Raw genomic sequence first — 16379 nt, forward strand, 5'->3', positions numbered from 1 at the left:
TGAAAATAAGAATGACTTTCTTGATTCTTGATAAAATATGATCTCTCAAAAATTCATGATTTCTCACATGGTTTGTAGAATAAATAGCTATTATTATAATACTATATGACTTCACATATCTAGATTCTTCCATACTCAGTTCAATTCTGATCCATAGAAAATAGAGTGAGGACATTTTCTGAGATTCTGTCTTAGCTCTCATTAGGCAGACCCTGTTATAGATGAGGAATAAAAGATCATACTTTTAACAGCTGTGGAAGGCTAGGTATGGTGGCTCACACCTGTAATCCCAGCACTTTGGGAGGCCAAGGCAGGAGTATTGTTTGAATCCAGAAGTTCGAGCCCAGCCTAGGCAACATAGTGAGACGTCATCTCCACAAAAATTTTAAAAAATAGCCAGGTGTGGTGGTGCATGCCTGTAGTCTCAGCTACTTGGGAGGCTGAAGACAGAAGGATTGCCTGAGTTCAGAAGTCTAGGCTCTGGTGAGCCATGATCATGCCACTGCACTCCAGCCTGGGTGACAAAAAAAAAAGTTGTGATTCTTACAGATGTTTCATATGTTTCAGTCCTGCCACCTATTAATCCCATGACTATGGGTAATTCACTGAACCCCTCTCACCCTCAGTTTCCTCAGCTGCAAAGGGAATAACAGTCACTCTCAGTTTCCTCAGCTGTGGTGAGGATGATGGGAGATTATCTTACATTTACCATCATTTCCAGTTAGTTATCCTAGAGTATTTGGTATTAGGTCAAGCTTTCAAGAAAAGGAATAGCAACTATAAGTCAGGGTCCCAGCCTAAAGTCTCTGGAGATAAGATCCACATGTATAAAAAAACAAGCCAGAGAAAGATTATTTACTTGTCTGAAAAATTCTTTATTTCATAAGAGAATTTAACTAGAGGATACCTAAAACTGACAAAAATCTCCCAGATGATGATGATGATGATTTTGATTTTGAGTCAGGGTCTTACTTTGTTACCCAGATTGGAGGGCAGTGACATGATCATGGCTCTGCATAGCCCTGACCTCCTGAGTTCAAGTGATCTTCCTATCTTAGCTTCCCACCTTAGCTGGGACTACAGGCATGCATCACAACACACCTTCTTATTTTTTTTTGTAGATATGAGGTCTTGCTCTGTTATCCAGGCTTCTCCCAGATTAAATAAGAACCAAATAATAAATGTAAATCACAAACACATTTTGGACACATTTATGGTTAAGAGAGGTACATCTGAACCTTTAAAGACGAGAGTTACTTGGCTATGAACCCATTTCCCATTGGGATTTCTTTCCTTTCTTACCTGAAGAAGAATATTGTTCCAGGATCACCTTCTTTTGCAGAACTTTCCATACCCATCACCAAAATATTGGCTGCATCTATGATTTAAAATAAATGAATAAAAAGTTATGTCACAAGGCAACACAATGGTGCAAGAGTCACCTATAAACATTTTAATAAAGCACTTATGATCATTTCTTAGATATGATGAAATGCTCTTTAACACAATTTCCATTTTTCTACTATGGTTTCTGAAAGGATTTAATATACAAAAATGAAAATATGACCATAAGAAAGAGACCATAAATAATTATTTTCATAAAACATCCAACAACCTATGATACTATTATTAGTATTATTTATTTATTTATTTTTGAGTTGGAGTCACACTCTGTTGCCCAGGTTGGAGTGCAGTGGCATGCTCACGGCTACTGCAGCCTGGACCTGCTGGGCTCAGGCAACCCTTCCACCTCAGCCTTCCAAGTAAGCTGGAACTACAGGCATGAGCTATCATGCCCAGCTAATTTTTTGGTTTATTGTAGAGATGAGGTCTCACCAAGTTGTCCTGGCTGGTCTCGAACCCCTGGGCTCAGTCAATCCTCTCTTCTCTGTCTCCCAAAGTGCTGGGATTACAGGCATGAGCCACTGCACCCGGCTTATTAGTGCCATTTAAAACTGCTAGCCGGGCTCGGTGGCTCAGCCTGTAAATCCCTCGCTTGGGGAGGCTGAGGTGAGTGGATAGCCTAAGCCCGCGGGTTCGAGACCTGCCTGGGCAACTTGGCGAGACGTCATCTCTACAATAAAGTCAAAAATTAGCCGGGCGTGGTAGCGTGCGCCTGTAGTTCCGGCTACTTGGAAGGCTGAGGTGGAAGGATCACCTGAGCCCAGAGGGTTGAGGCTGCAGTGGCCGGGAGCAGTCACTGCACTCCAGTCTGGGCGACAGAGTGAGACTCCAACTCAAAAAAAAACAACAAAAAAAACCCCCTGCTAATTCATACCCATTTTGACTGAACAATGACTAACCCAGTTAATAATTAGTAAAGCGTTCAATTCAATACAACCAAGCTTCAAGAATTAAACTTCTTTCTACAAAATTAATTTAAAATAAAAGCTGAAGAAGCATCATGTATCTGCTTCCTTTAAATACCATTTTACTAGTAATGCAGTTTTAATATTCCCAAATTACCCATTCTGCTGATTTTTAAAGTATAAAGTATAAAGCAATAGAAAATATACAGAAGTAAAGATACTATTTCAAAACATATATGATTTCAAGGTTAATCATAAGCTACCACTGTAGCTGCCTGTAACTATTTTAAAATGTTAACCTTTTTAATATTATTAAACATATATAACAACATTCATCAATAAGTAGTTGCTTTACATAGTATCATAGTATATTAATATTTATAAGTATATTCTATAATATCAATTATGAACATATGTTAATATATCAGTTAACGAGTATACCACTATTAATTATTAAAAGTTATATATCATTTCTTAATGTAAAATTAGGACCCTCAAAGCTTCAGAATTCCGGTTGAGGCTGTGAGATGAGTGAATCAGACAGAGATCAACTCCTAAGCTACCTTTTTGCTGGTGAACTCCAGCTTCCCTAAGTACTACACTCTGCCTAGGACAAAGCTGGCCTATAGAACCAAAAGCAAACCTAAGTTAGACAGGAAAGACACTGGGCAGTGAAGGTGCCAACTCTGTGATGCCCAGACCACATTGCTGGCAGCCTTCAGTGTCAGCCAATGACATCCCTGGGCAACTGTTCATCTTAGGGGCTCTGGACATATCTCTGGCTTGTCTAAGTCAACTATGCTTGTTTTGTTATCAAACTGCACAGGCTATTCAGATCATTAAGGCTGAATGACATTTCAACTGTTTCTTATGGGATTAATGACTCTTTTAAGAACTTTTTCTGTAGGAGGGAGGCTTTCAATCTATTTTTGCTACTCTAAGATAAATTAATAATTTTTTAGGTATTGGGCTATCGAGTTTTTTTATCAACATGTTCTAAGTTATTTATTTTTTTAATGTAAAGCAGGCTATTTTCTCAAGAATCCTTTGATACTATCCTAAAATCCTCAGTGAAGTTCATCTTAATTCTCTTTTTTATATTCATTGTGTTTACTTTTTACTTTAACTAATTTTATTAGTTTTAAAGTATTAGAGTCAACTAGTAAACTTTTTTAAGGCTCTCCTCACTTTTATCAATTTCATGGTTCTTCTTCAATACTAAAACAACTTTTATTTTTTGAGTTACAGTCTCCCTCTAACCCAGGCTGGAGTGCAGTGGCATGATCATGGCTCACCACAGCCTTGACCTCCTTGGCTCAGGCAAACCTTCTACCTCAGCTGGGACTACAAGGCAGGTGCCACCATGCCCAGCTAATTTTTTGATTTTTTGTAGAGACAAGGTCTATGTTGCCCAGGCTGGTCTGAAATTCCTGGCCTCAAGCTATCAACCCTGAATTGTACCCCACATCTTTAAAATAAAAAAATTGTAAAGGCCTAAAACAGCTTTTTAATGTGAAAGAAATGAAGTGGCATGGCTTCTGACCACCTAAAGTAATAACAATCTTATAAATAAAACTTTTTTTTTGTTTTGAGTTCGAGTCTTACTCCGTTGCCCAGGCTGGAGTGCAGTGTCAAGCTCATGGCCACCCCAGCATCAGCCTGCTGGGCTCCAGTGATCCTTCCCAGTAGCCGGAACTAAAGGTGCACGCTACCATGCCTGGCTAAATTTTGACTTATTGTAGAGACGATGTCTTGCCAAGTTGCCCAGGTGGGTCTCAAACCCGCAGGCTCAGGAAATCCACTCACCTTGGCCTCCCAAAGTGCTGGGATTACAGGCTGAGCCACCGAGCCCAGTCAAATAAAATTTTTTAACTAAATCATACCGATCTCCATCTGAGAACTAAATTTAATTTCCTATCTTTATATGTCATTTGTATAAAGAGATTCAACGCCACTCTTATAATACAATCCTTTAAAAAGAAAATGAAATGCAAACAAATGCATACTTAAGACAGTATCATAGGAAAAACATCCAATACATCTTAACATACTTGGCCCTGGTTCAAGAAGTACCTCTAGGCAAACTTGTTACTTCAACGTATCCGTGGGAGGTCAGATCTTGAGACAGACTTCCCAGATGATATTCATCTGCTGTTGCAAACGCTATGCAGTGCATCAGGTCCTGTTTCAGGGAGACGAGCACAACATGGGTTACCAAGAGGCTAAAGCACCTGTGATGGCTGCCGAATCACCTTATTGGAGTCCACTCTGCAAAGAAGGATGCGATGAGGATGACGAGAACAAAGTTACAGGAAGACAAACTTCAGTGCAATCTACAAAATAACTTGCTCCCACTAGCCAAAAAGATGGAATGGATTATCTTGAAAGGCAAGCCACTATCCACCTAGTAGTGTTTCAAGCATAGATGAACAAAAGGCGTAGAAGATTAAGGTATCATATGAGTGACTGGATGAAAGGATATTTAAAGTCTCTTCAACCCTGAGTTTCCATGACTCTTTTTCAACGTTACATTAGTATTTGGGGTCATTTGTTAATTTATCAGTAGCCTTGTACAGGCAGAGATTCCTTTAAGTCCTCCAAAGAATTACAGTGTTTTACTCTGGTTAAATTAAACAACAAGGTCTGTAAACCTGACAATGTGTGCTGGCTTGGTTCATGCACCATGCATTTTGTCTGTGCGGACATGCAGACATTCATGGTGTGTCTATACAATAAACACATGGTAAGCAATACATCGCAATGTTTTTTTCAAATTGTAGGTTACAGCCCACTAGTGAGCTCTCATATCAATTTAGTTGACCCAAGTGAGCTTTGAAAAAATATTAAATAAAAAATATTAAAGTACATTATTCACAATATACATCATTTTATGAAGTTTTCTGTCACTTATATGTGTCCATGTATATACACTGTATAGGTGTATGCAAATGTATATAATATATTTCTCACTATAGGATGTGGTCAATAAAGTTTGAAAGCTACTGGCATAAGAGTTAAGACTTCAGGCACAGATTTGAATTAAAGTTTTAAAAGAATATCAGAATAGCAATAATGACTACTTTATAGGTTGCTGTAAAATGTAAACAAGCTGACAAATGTGAACTCAGGACTCTGATACAGGTGTTCAGCATCTGTTAGAAGCTAAAAGAAGCTTATGAGGTCACTAAATCAATACTTCTTCTCAAGACCCACTCATCTCAGCTCCCAATTCCTTCCTGTTCTGTTGCATTCCTAGTGTGAAATGCTAGAGAAGTGGCCTATCAGCTCCTTCCTGCCTCTCTAACCCCTGGCTTGTTTCAAGAAATGGCCTGACCCTGCCCTAACTTGTTGCCCCAATCTGTCACAAAGTTCCACTGTGTGGTTTAAACAGGAACAGACTTGAGGAACCACACAAACTGAACAATCTAAAGTCAATAAAATGGCCACTCATAAGCAAAATGAGTTTAATTCAGTTAGAAAAAAATGAAAAGTCATAGAAGCTAAAATGACTAGGGAATGGATGTGGCACCCGCATTAGCAGACAACTGTGAATTCCTCCCAAACTAGCAGATAACTGAGAAGCTAATTCCCATAGGCACATATGGAAGAAAGAACTCACTGACATACAAATGCATATGGATCAAAAGAGCCAAAGCAGAGACAGTTACCAGAGTTTAGAGATCAGGAATGTGCGCAAGGTTTAGACCTATGCGTGCCAGCTGTTCTTTTTAAGGTTTCCATGGAGTTAAAGAGTTGACATGGTTGAGAACGGTGGCTCATGCCTGCAATCCCAGCAATTTGGGAGACTGAGACAGGAGACTCGCTTGAGGCTAGGTGAACAGGCAAGACCTCAACTCTACAATTTTTTGTAAATTAGTTACATGTGGTGGCTCACACCTGCAGTTCTAGCTACTCAGGAGGCTGAGGTAAGGGGATTGTTTGAGCCCAGGAGTTCGAGGCTGCAAGGAGCTATAACGGCACCACTGCACTCCTGCCTGGGTGACAGAGTGAGATCCTGCTTCAAAAAGAAAAAAAAGTGGACATGAGTACAGAAGTTAAGCCTACTGAAAGAAAGAATCCTGGTGAGAGCGCCAGAAAGGTCCTACTCTGTGAAGCCAGACAAATTTACACAAGTTCACCAGGTAAAACCAGGCCATTAAGCTGGACGCCAGAATTCCTTCTGTGATTGCAACAACTGATATGGGTAGGCATGGGAAGAGGAGGTGGCACAAAAAGATAAAAAGGTCACAAGCTAGACCGGAGAAGGGCCTTCCCATAAGTATACTGAAAGTGGTAGTGGCTGTCTTCTTCTCTAGAATAGGAATTGTAAACTGGCAGCTCACAGAACCATCCAACTCGAGTTAACCTAAACTACATTTCTAAAATGTGATCTGTAAACAATAAACAGAGATTTCACACAAAATCCAGATTTCTACCATCTTTTGATCAAGTGGAAGACTAGATGTTTCCATCATCTTTTTGTAAAATCAGGGTCTCACTCTGTCACCCAGGGTGGAGTACAGTGGCATGATCACGGCTCACTGCAGCCTTGACTTCCTGGGATCAGGCGATCATTCAGCCTCAGCCTCCCCAGCAGCTGGGGCTGCAGGTCCACACTGCCATGCTTGGCTAATTTTTTAATTTTTATAGAGATGAGGTCTTGCTATGTTGCCCAGGCTGGTCTGAAACTCCTAGGCTCAAGCGATCCTCCCATCTCAGCCTCCTAAAGTGCTGGGATTATAGGCGTGAGCCACTGAGTTCAGGGTACCACCATCTTTTGACCAAGTGGAACATCAGCCAATAATGGCCTGGGGTGGAGTGGGGGGAGCCCAGGCTTTCCAGACCACACCATTCCCACCTGTTCCTGCTGTCTCCTGTCAGCTTTACCATCATTTAAGTCTGTCCAGGCCCATCTGTGCTAAAAATGTATACTATTTTGAACTCTCAAGATAGGTCACTCAATCACTATTTTTATAAGAAAAATACGTTCTGAGCTCCAAGCAGATGTTTTTACTTGGTCTTTCTAAAGCTGTGTCGTGGGTTTTCTGATGACTGTCCCCTTTCCTCCTCTCTGCATCTCCTATTCCATGTGGTTCCAAGTGCCCTCCAGTATCCTCTGCTCACAGGGCTTGCCACTTCCTGCATCCTCTTATGCTGCTTGGATCTGAGTCTCTTCTATTAATAGATGATTCACAAGTTTTAAGATTTGACTTTTTAGACATCTTGTTTTGGTTCTGTTTCCTTTGCTTTTAAATTTCAAGTTTTTACTTAAACCCATTTGGAAAAGGGAAAGAGAACTATGGAGAGTCTTGCCTTTGCTTTTTTTCCCCTCTTGTTAATTAAAGGCACTGTTATTTGTGAGAAGCTTTCATTTCCATACATGTCTTTTTCTGGATTATTACAGTGAATCCTTATTTATTAAACATTAATTACATGTGTATACATAAATTTAAGGCTTTAGGATGGTAGCCAAAAGCTTGCCCTTAAATAGATGTGCCAAACCAACCTAAAATCGTTCTAAGACCTAGGGCTTTTCTATTTTCAAACGTTTAAAAAAAAACCCCAGAAAACAAAAATAACTCCCAAACCACTGGATCTCAGTGTTGTTGTTGTTTTTTTTTTTTCCTGGCTTCAAAAGACACAGTCCAGCAGATGGGGCTAGAAATCCAGACTCTCATTTCAGTAGTGCTGCATGCTCAGATGGATCACTTTTAACAAATTTGTTTTTATTCATGCTCTATTGCTAGAGAAAATTATTATGGCAGTGTTGCTTCTGTATGACTGTGGAAATTGTGATATGTAAGTTATATTTGGCCTTGGTTCCTGGCACAGAGCTCCTAGAACCCTTGTAATCTAAGTAACAGGGGTGATAGCATTTTTGTTGGACTTAGTCGTTGCTTCCGGTGACACTGGAATTTCATGAGTAATAGAAACACCTTTTGTTTTAATGAGGTGACCCTGGTGGAATCCTGGATAGCTTCAGGATGGGGGCTAGTTGCTAGAAGACTACACTTTGATTAGAAGCTTGGAACTTTCAGCCCCACTCCTAACCTCTGGGGAAGTGAGAGAAGAGGGGCTGGAGACTGAGTTAATAATGGATCAGGTATACAGGATGAAACCTCAAGGAAAACACCTGAAAAATGGGGTGTGCAGAGCTTCTGGGTTGGTCGATGTGTCTACCTGCTGGGAGGGTGGTACCCTCCAACTCCACAGGGACAGTTGCTCCTGTGTTTGGGCCCTTCCCGACTTCACCCTATGCACCTTTGTGTGGCTGTTCACTTGTATCTTTTAAAATAAACCAGTAAATGTAAATAAAGTGTCTCTCAGAGTTCTGTGAACCATTCTAGCAAATTATCAACCTGAGAAGGGGTTCATGGGAACCTGATTTGTAGCTAGTTGGCCAGAGGTACAGGTGTTACCTGGGACTTGTGACTGGTGTCTGAAGCAGAGGGCAGTCTTGTGGGTTGACCTTAACTAACTGTGGGCTCCGCGCTCACTCTGGCCAGCGTTAGGATTGAACTGAACTGCAGGACACCCTGCTAGTGTCTGCAGAGTTGTTGAACTGGCCGGGGCAGGGGAAAAAAACCCCACATATTTGGTATCAGAAGTAGAAACAGATCATACTAAAGAAAAAAATGCATCTTTTCCTGTGATGTAATGATTGGAGACAAAAGTGTAAAATATGGAACATTTTTGTCTTTTTGACAACAATCTATGAAGAGAAATCATTTTACATACATAGTACTATATACATATATTCACACACACCAACAACTGCCATCAAGTTTCTCAAACCAGTATTTATCATATTTATCTTTATCTGAGAAATGCACTCTGGCATTTTCTATTCTACTTCATTCTTCAAAAAATGATTAACAACCCACTAGTAATTTTAGTAATTGTCACTGTGCTGTCAGTCTGAAAACACTCTCCCTCCTGTGCCAGGCTCCCTGCCACTCAGATCACTGGTTCTCATCCTCTGCCATTCTTCTCCTGAAAATGGGACATTAACAAGAAGTGCTGCTATTTTTTTTTCCAATACAGAGTCTTGCTCTGTCACCTAGGCTGGAGTGTGGTCAGGCAAACACAGTTCACTGAAGCCTGCAACCCTTGAGCTTAAGCCACCCCTCCACCTCAACCTACTGAGTAGCTGGGACTAAAGGTACATGCCACCATGCTCGGCTAATGTTTTGTTGTTGTTTTTAAGAGTTGGAGGTCTTGCTATGTTGGCCAGGTTGTCCTTGAACTCCTGGCCTCAAGTGATCCTCCTGCCTTGGCCTCCTAAAGTGCTGGGATTATAGGTGAGAGCCACCATGCCCAGCCTTGCTATTGTTTTTATGTACTATAAGCCAATGGGATGTGGGTGAATATCTTAGTAGGTTATGATCTCTTCAAATGGGACCAGGTAAAGACAAATTTAATTCCAATAGAGAATGACTGAATGATTAAAACCTCATTCAGCCGATTCCAAATGTGTACCATCCAACAGAGGTCACAGGATGAGCTCAGGAGCAACTGCGGGAATAAGACACAAGTACACACACTTTCGGAGACAGAGTCCTGTCCTTGGTTCCATCAAGAGTGGTATAAAGGGTTAGCCTGTAACAAAGGATTCACCAGGCCTATAACATCCACATGGAAATGGGGTGGTCTTCAACTTGGCGCAGATGGGAGTAAGTCTTCAGTTCAGGGATATGTTACCTAATCTCGCCTCAAGACTGCTTTCTCTATAAAAGGTAAAATACTCAGAAAAATAACGTTCCAAAATTGTATTACCTCAGATCACTTTAGAAACACGATTTTCTATTATTTTCCTGTGCTTTCAGAAAGACAACATATGGCTTCTGTTTTTGCCAAACTCTAACAGAAGACACTATTATGTTACACAGTGTCTCCTATAAAAGGACCCCTGAAATGACTCCTTAACTTTGGTGCTAGAAAAAGGTATTTCTCCTTGGTGACTAGTGAGGCTGAGCATTTTTTCATGTACTTGTTGGCTGCTCGTATGTCTTCTTTTGAGAAGTGTCTATTTATATCTTTTGCCCATTTTGTAATGAGACTGTTTTTTTCTTTTCTACACATTTAAGTTCCTTGTAGATCCTAGGTATTAGGCCTTTGTCAGACATACAGTTGGCAAATATTTTTTCCCAGTCTGTGGGCTGTCTCCCTGTTCTTTTGATGAAGGTATTTCTCTTAAAACATTTTCCTCTGCCCCCAACTCCAAACAACAATAAATAGCACATAATAAATCTCAGGATGATTCCTTTTTTTCTTTAATTATTGGATTTTTCAGAACCAAATATTCAACTAGATTATCCATATCAGGCACTTGGTAACATTTATTTATTATTCATGTCAACTGTTTGCTCTGATTCAAATGTGAAAGCATTTATGATGTTATTTCTAACTTTGTCAAATTTTTAAAATATACTTCAAGTCCTTTCTTGGAAGGAAGCAGAAAAAAATTCTAAAGAAAAATAAAGACTGCTCTTCAGGAAGGACAGCTCAGAGAAATACAGCTTCTTTGACAGTTCTCAACCAGTAATACAAAAAAAGGGACTTCTTTGACCACATCAGCTTCTCCTAAGAAACTTGCTGCACTGTGCTGCTAGATATAACAAAAGAAAAAAATGACTTGAATGTGCCATGAATTCAAGTTTTCACACTTAATGTCATCTTAGTCACTTAAACACTGAATCTCTCAGACTACCCCAGAGCTCTAGGCACTCAAAATAGGGAAGTAGGACCCATCCAATACTTTCATCCTTCACATCCTGGGTGCAGAGAAACCATACAGAAACTGAAACCAAACCAGAATCCAACATACAGATCATGCGTTCACTCCTAGCTTCAACAAGAGAGGGAAGTCGGCTGGCACAGTGATAAGAACATAGCCAAACCAAACATGCTCAGGGTCCACTTCCCAGAATCAAGATTTGAAGACAGACATTTGAATCTGTTTTCTGACAGATTCAGGAGGCCTAATCAAGTTTAAAATATCTACATTCCTGTTTTTGTGTGGGTAACTATTGAGATTAAATATCCACCTCTTCTTTCAACACTTTCCAATTTCATAAATATTTATTGTGACAAGGCACTGTTCTAGGTGTTATGTAAGATACAAAGGTTAACTAGGGGTTTGATCTTGACCCGTACACTGTTTATTAGAGAAGTGCAAACTGTAGCTGAAAAATTCCCAGAAACCTCTTAACAGTGAATAAAAAATACCCCCTTGTACCTTAAGAGGATAAAAAAACAAACAAACAAACAAAAAACCCTCTTCATTTCACACCCCAAGCAGTTATCACAGGCTATACTGAATGCTTACCTGCAGAGTTATAATATTTTTTAAAAATTTGATGAAGAATTTCTAATTTGATTTTTTAAAAATGGGTCTTTTCTTAACAGTTCCATTCTTACATTGAACTTAAAACAAGCCCTCATTTTCAAAGTTTCCTTAGACCAATCACTAATCCTTTCATAAACTATATTTCTATATTTTATTGCCTATATTTTGTCTTTATATTCTTTTTTTTTTTTTTTTTTGAGTCAGGGTCTCACTCTGTCACCCAACAGCATGATCACAGCTCACCACAACCTCGACCTCTCTGGCTTAGGTGATCCTTCTGTTTCAGCCTCCCTAGTAGCTGGGACTACATGTGCGCACCACCATGCCTGGCTAATTTTTTAAAACTTCTTGTAGAGACATGGTCTTGTTATGTTGCCCAGGCTTGTCTTGAACTCCTGGGTTCAAGCAATCCTCCTGCCTCAGCCTCCCAAAGTGCTGGAATTACAGAAATGAGTACCACCAATTCTTAAATATTAAGATTCTGATTCCCTTTGTATATATTAAGCTTTAAAGATTTTGATGGAAAAAAGTCTGGGATGGCTGTCAATTCCCTTTTGTTGGCAGTAAGCCTGTATTGCATTGCACACTAGTTCAGGATCATGAAGCTCAAGTGTCACAGCCACACCCACCTTACCTCATTCACAGACAGAACTGGAAGGTTGGTCCTGGATGGTTGCCTGGTCCTGGATGCTTTTAGTGGTCTCTTGATCTGTGGAAATTCTTGTTTGGGAACAAATGTTTCAGTTGATACGGATGAGAGATGCCTCTTCAATATTTTTATAAACCATTTAGAACCCAATAGATTTGGTGTGTGGGTCACTTTCTTCTGAGTACCAAATGAGTTCCGGGCTAGAAGGTATGATTTTTCATCTTGGCAATGCTCAGCATTTACTGGAGAGAGTACTCTTGTATCTGATAGTTTACGGTTCATTTCTGGGATACGAGACTTATTCAAACCACCAGCTATTGTTTCAGGAAAGAATAAATTCAAGTTTTGACATATGATCTGTGTGCTGCACACTGTATTTTCAAATTCCTTAAGTGGCTTTAACATTAGATGAACAAGTCTTTGGCACTGATATGCTTTTGATAATACACAGTGAAATCCGGCCAGGGCACTGAGGAATCTGGCTGGCATTACCACATCCCAAGCTAAAAGACAAAGAATTCAAAGTTCAAGGTTGGGTTTTTTTAATGTTTAAGAAAATATATAACATTTCCCTAGGTAATAGGCAATATTTCTTAAACAAAAAACTGCAAAACAGATACACCCTAACCTAATTCTAGTAAAAGAACAAGGTTAAAAATAAATAGTGTTTCTGCCACTTTTCCTTTAGTCAACGACTGATCTTTCTGGTAGATTACAAGATTATAATGCTACTGACATGACAAGAACCTTAAAAAATATACAATGGGATCTCTTTATTTACTTTATTAGTCTATCAACTATTTAAAAATCTATGCTTACAAGTTCCCTTATTCAAAATTTATTCAGCCTTCATAATGAGATAGGCAATAAGCTGTGGCCAGGGATGCCTCCATGAAAAGATAGGGCCCTGCCATGGCGGTGGTAAGGTTTCCTGGAGGAGACAGGCATTTTCAACTGCCCATTACAATTCAGTGGAATAGATGCTACTTCTGAGCTATATAGTACAAGATGCAGCAGAAACACATAAGGAGATCGCCTAGTTATACAAGAAGAGTCAGGAATGGCTCCCAGAAAGCTACTTCTAGAAACAGAAGGTGCTTTCCAGCTTGGGTTGAGGCATGGGAGTGGGCATGAGGCACACACTCCAGACGAGATCAGATCCACATACACACTCCAGACGAGCAGAATGGACTGTTTATGTGAGCAGACCCTCCTTATTTACCATATGAAGTGTGTTCCTTACATTATTATTAGGTACTTGATAATAACTCTTTAGAAAACAGCATGTTAGGTGCTAGAGATGCAAGTATGAATCACTAATCTCAGAATTCACAGCACAGCAGAGGAAGCAGAATAATGTGATGCACATATTGTTATGGGGTCCAGAGAAGGAAGCATGTGGGTAGGGAGTGAGTATAGCATAGGCACAGAGGTGACGTGTGAACTGGGACTTTGAAAGGCTAGAGGGATCACCAACCAAATGCCCCAGGTTCACAAACAGGGTGCCACTTCGGGGGAGGCAGGCATCAGTTACAGGAGATACGGACTGAAAAGGAGCCCGCGTCCATATCATGAAGAACGAATTAAGTCATCCTAAAGAGTTTCTTCAGGTAGGGGAAGTCGGAGCTTTAGAATGTGAGAGTCACGTGGCCAAGTGTATGTTTAAGAAACATATTTTTGGTAATAATGTGCAGGAGGAACTGAGAGAGACTGAGACATCACTCCTGAGAACTCTCTACACACTGAATACTCTGCTTCACCTCACAGTGACCATATGAGACATTTTATAGATGAGGAAAATAAGGTATAGGGAGGCCATGGGCTTACAGTTAGCAAACTGCAGAGATATAATTAAAACCCAGGTTTTTCCAATTCTGAAGGCAACACTCTTAACAACTACATTGTATCACTTCCCTTCAGGATAACATAGATGAATCACAGTCAGAGGCTCCCAACTCCCCCCCACCAAACTGATACTGTACTGTACCAGTCGCACAGCAGGAGGAAATTGCAGACAAGCAAACCAAGCTTCACCTGTATTTACAGCCACTCCCCACCACTCGCATTACCACCTGAGCTCCACCTCTTGTCAGATCAGCGATGGCATTAGATTCTCATATATTACAATGTAATAATAATAAAAACAAAGTACCCAATAAATGTAATGTGCTTGAATCATCCTGAAACCATTCCCTCATCCCTGTAGAAAAATTGTCTTCCACGAAACTGGAACCTGATGCCAAAAAGGTTGGGGACCACACGAGATATTTAGGAGGCAGAACCTGCTGCTTTCAAAACATCTTCAAAAGTTGCTATTCTGTGCTTGGTTCTAAGTCCAATGGGCTACTGTAGTGCACCTATAATTAGTACTATTCCCTGTCAGTTGAACCAACAGTTTTGAGGAATCTAACTATAAAAAATTTAGAAATTGCATTGGTTCTGGATTCTTTCATTCTCTTTAAGGAAATTCCTCACCTCCAAACTCTAATGACTCCCTTAATATGAAGACTGCATGAAGCACTATTACAAAGAATGTGAAAGTAACGGGCACAGGTATATTATCACTGTCATGATTCATGATAGTTTTTATATCCATGCCGATCAGTGGTGGGGACAATTCTCCAATACCTGGCCTCTGAGTCCTCTGACCTCTCTTCCTGAGTGATCTTGCTTTTCACTCTCCCTCAGCTGTTCACTCCCATGGTCATTATGCTCTGACCTACATAGTAGCCACTAGGACACATGTTCCTACTGAGCACTTGAACTGTGACTAGTATCAATTGAGACTTAGTTTTTTTTTAAAAGTAACGGATCTCAATTTTTATACTGATTACTTGTTGAAATAATACTTTTGGCTATGTTGGGCTAAATAAAGTACATTATCAAAAATAATTTCATCTACTTTTTACTTTTACCAGTCCAGCTTCTAGAAAGTCTAAGACTACATGTGTAGCTTGCACTGTATTTCTACAGGATAGCACTTGCTAGACCCTGTCATCATAAGTAAATGTAACCTCCTATACCCAATTTCAAGCATTCTACCATCCAAACACCTTTTCCTATCTTTCCGGCTTACTCCGTTCATTACCCAGTTCCAACAATTCTTCAACCCCAATGAGACCTACAATTCAATCATCCAACAACCTTTTCACGGTCTCTTCTTCCCCATGACTTCACTTCCTTCACACACAGCTTATATTCCATGGTCTACCAGTATCATCTCTCTCCCACACAACTCAAATCCCTTGTATCCCTCTCTCGTCCATATACCCACGTGACATCACCTCAACCTTAATTAAACATAATTCGCCTAATTTGTGCCTACACTCCTGCAGCTGAACTTGGCTGGAGACAAGCAACCAACCTGTCTGATCTCACTCTAAAATTACGACCCCTTTTACGCTGCTCAACAATCCCACATTTCTCCACTATATTCTATTCTCTACTCTATCCTCAAATCCGGCTACTCGGAAGGCTGAGGCAGCAGGATGGCTGGAGCCCAGCGGGTCGAGGCTGCGGTGACCAGGAGCGGACACTGCACTCCAGTCTGGGCGACAGAGTGAGACTCCAACTCAAAAACAAAAAATCTTCAAGCTTCTCCTCCTTCTCAACAGTGACCTTGCTTCCTCTTTCACTGGCAGAATAGAAACAATCAGAAGACACTATACTGCTGCCTGTCCACAAGATGAACTCCCTGCTATCACCTACCTGTCTGCCTACTGCGTCTGTGCCCATATATACTCTGCTTTCTCTTCTGCTATGACAGATGAGTTGTCCGCAATCCTATCTAGAGTTAAGTCCTTCTTCTGTACACTGAATCTCATCCTTCCCTGCCCACAGAAGGAATTGAGCCTTTCTCATTCTCTCTTCCTTGCTTATTTCCCTTTTTACTGGAACAGTCCAGTTAGCATATGACTATGCTATAATTTCTCCCATCTTAAAAAAACTCTCCCAATTCCATTTTCCTTCCCATGTCCTACATCTTTTTAAAGTTTTTTTAAAACTCCCTTCCAGTAAAGTTCCTCTACAAGGAGTTGTAATCACTGTCACCAACTCCTCTGATTTATTTTAA

General features: G+C 40.3%; 1 protein-coding gene across 3 annotated transcripts in view; it reads right to left on the reverse strand.

Moving 5' to 3' along the window:
- The window catches only part of RMND1 (required for meiotic nuclear division 1 homolog), a 40895-nt gene that overhangs the window by 22598 nt on the left and 1918 nt on the right, over positions 1-16379 (reverse strand). For 2 of the 3 annotated variants that reach the window (XM_021716023.1, XM_008064960.2), the window contains 3 exons: positions 12293-12810; positions 4383-4491; positions 1303-1378 (listed from right to left, as the gene is read on the reverse strand). In XM_021716023.1, the coding sequence (XP_021571698.1) occupies positions 1303-1378; positions 4383-4491; positions 12293-12796 (689 nt within the window). In that variant the 5' untranslated portion in view covers positions 12797-12810. The remainder of the gene's footprint in view (positions 1-1302; positions 1379-4382; positions 4492-12292; positions 12811-16379) is intronic. The other variant, XM_021716024.1, reaches the window with a different exon arrangement.

The sequence above is a fragment of the Carlito syrichta genome, unplaced genomic scaffold, assembly GCF_000164805.1.
Source record: "Carlito syrichta isolate Samal-C Ts95f unplaced genomic scaffold, Tarsius_syrichta-2.0.1 Scaffold308114, whole genome shotgun sequence".
NCBI classification, from domain to species: Eukaryota; Metazoa; Chordata; class Mammalia; order Primates; family Tarsiidae; genus Carlito; species Carlito syrichta.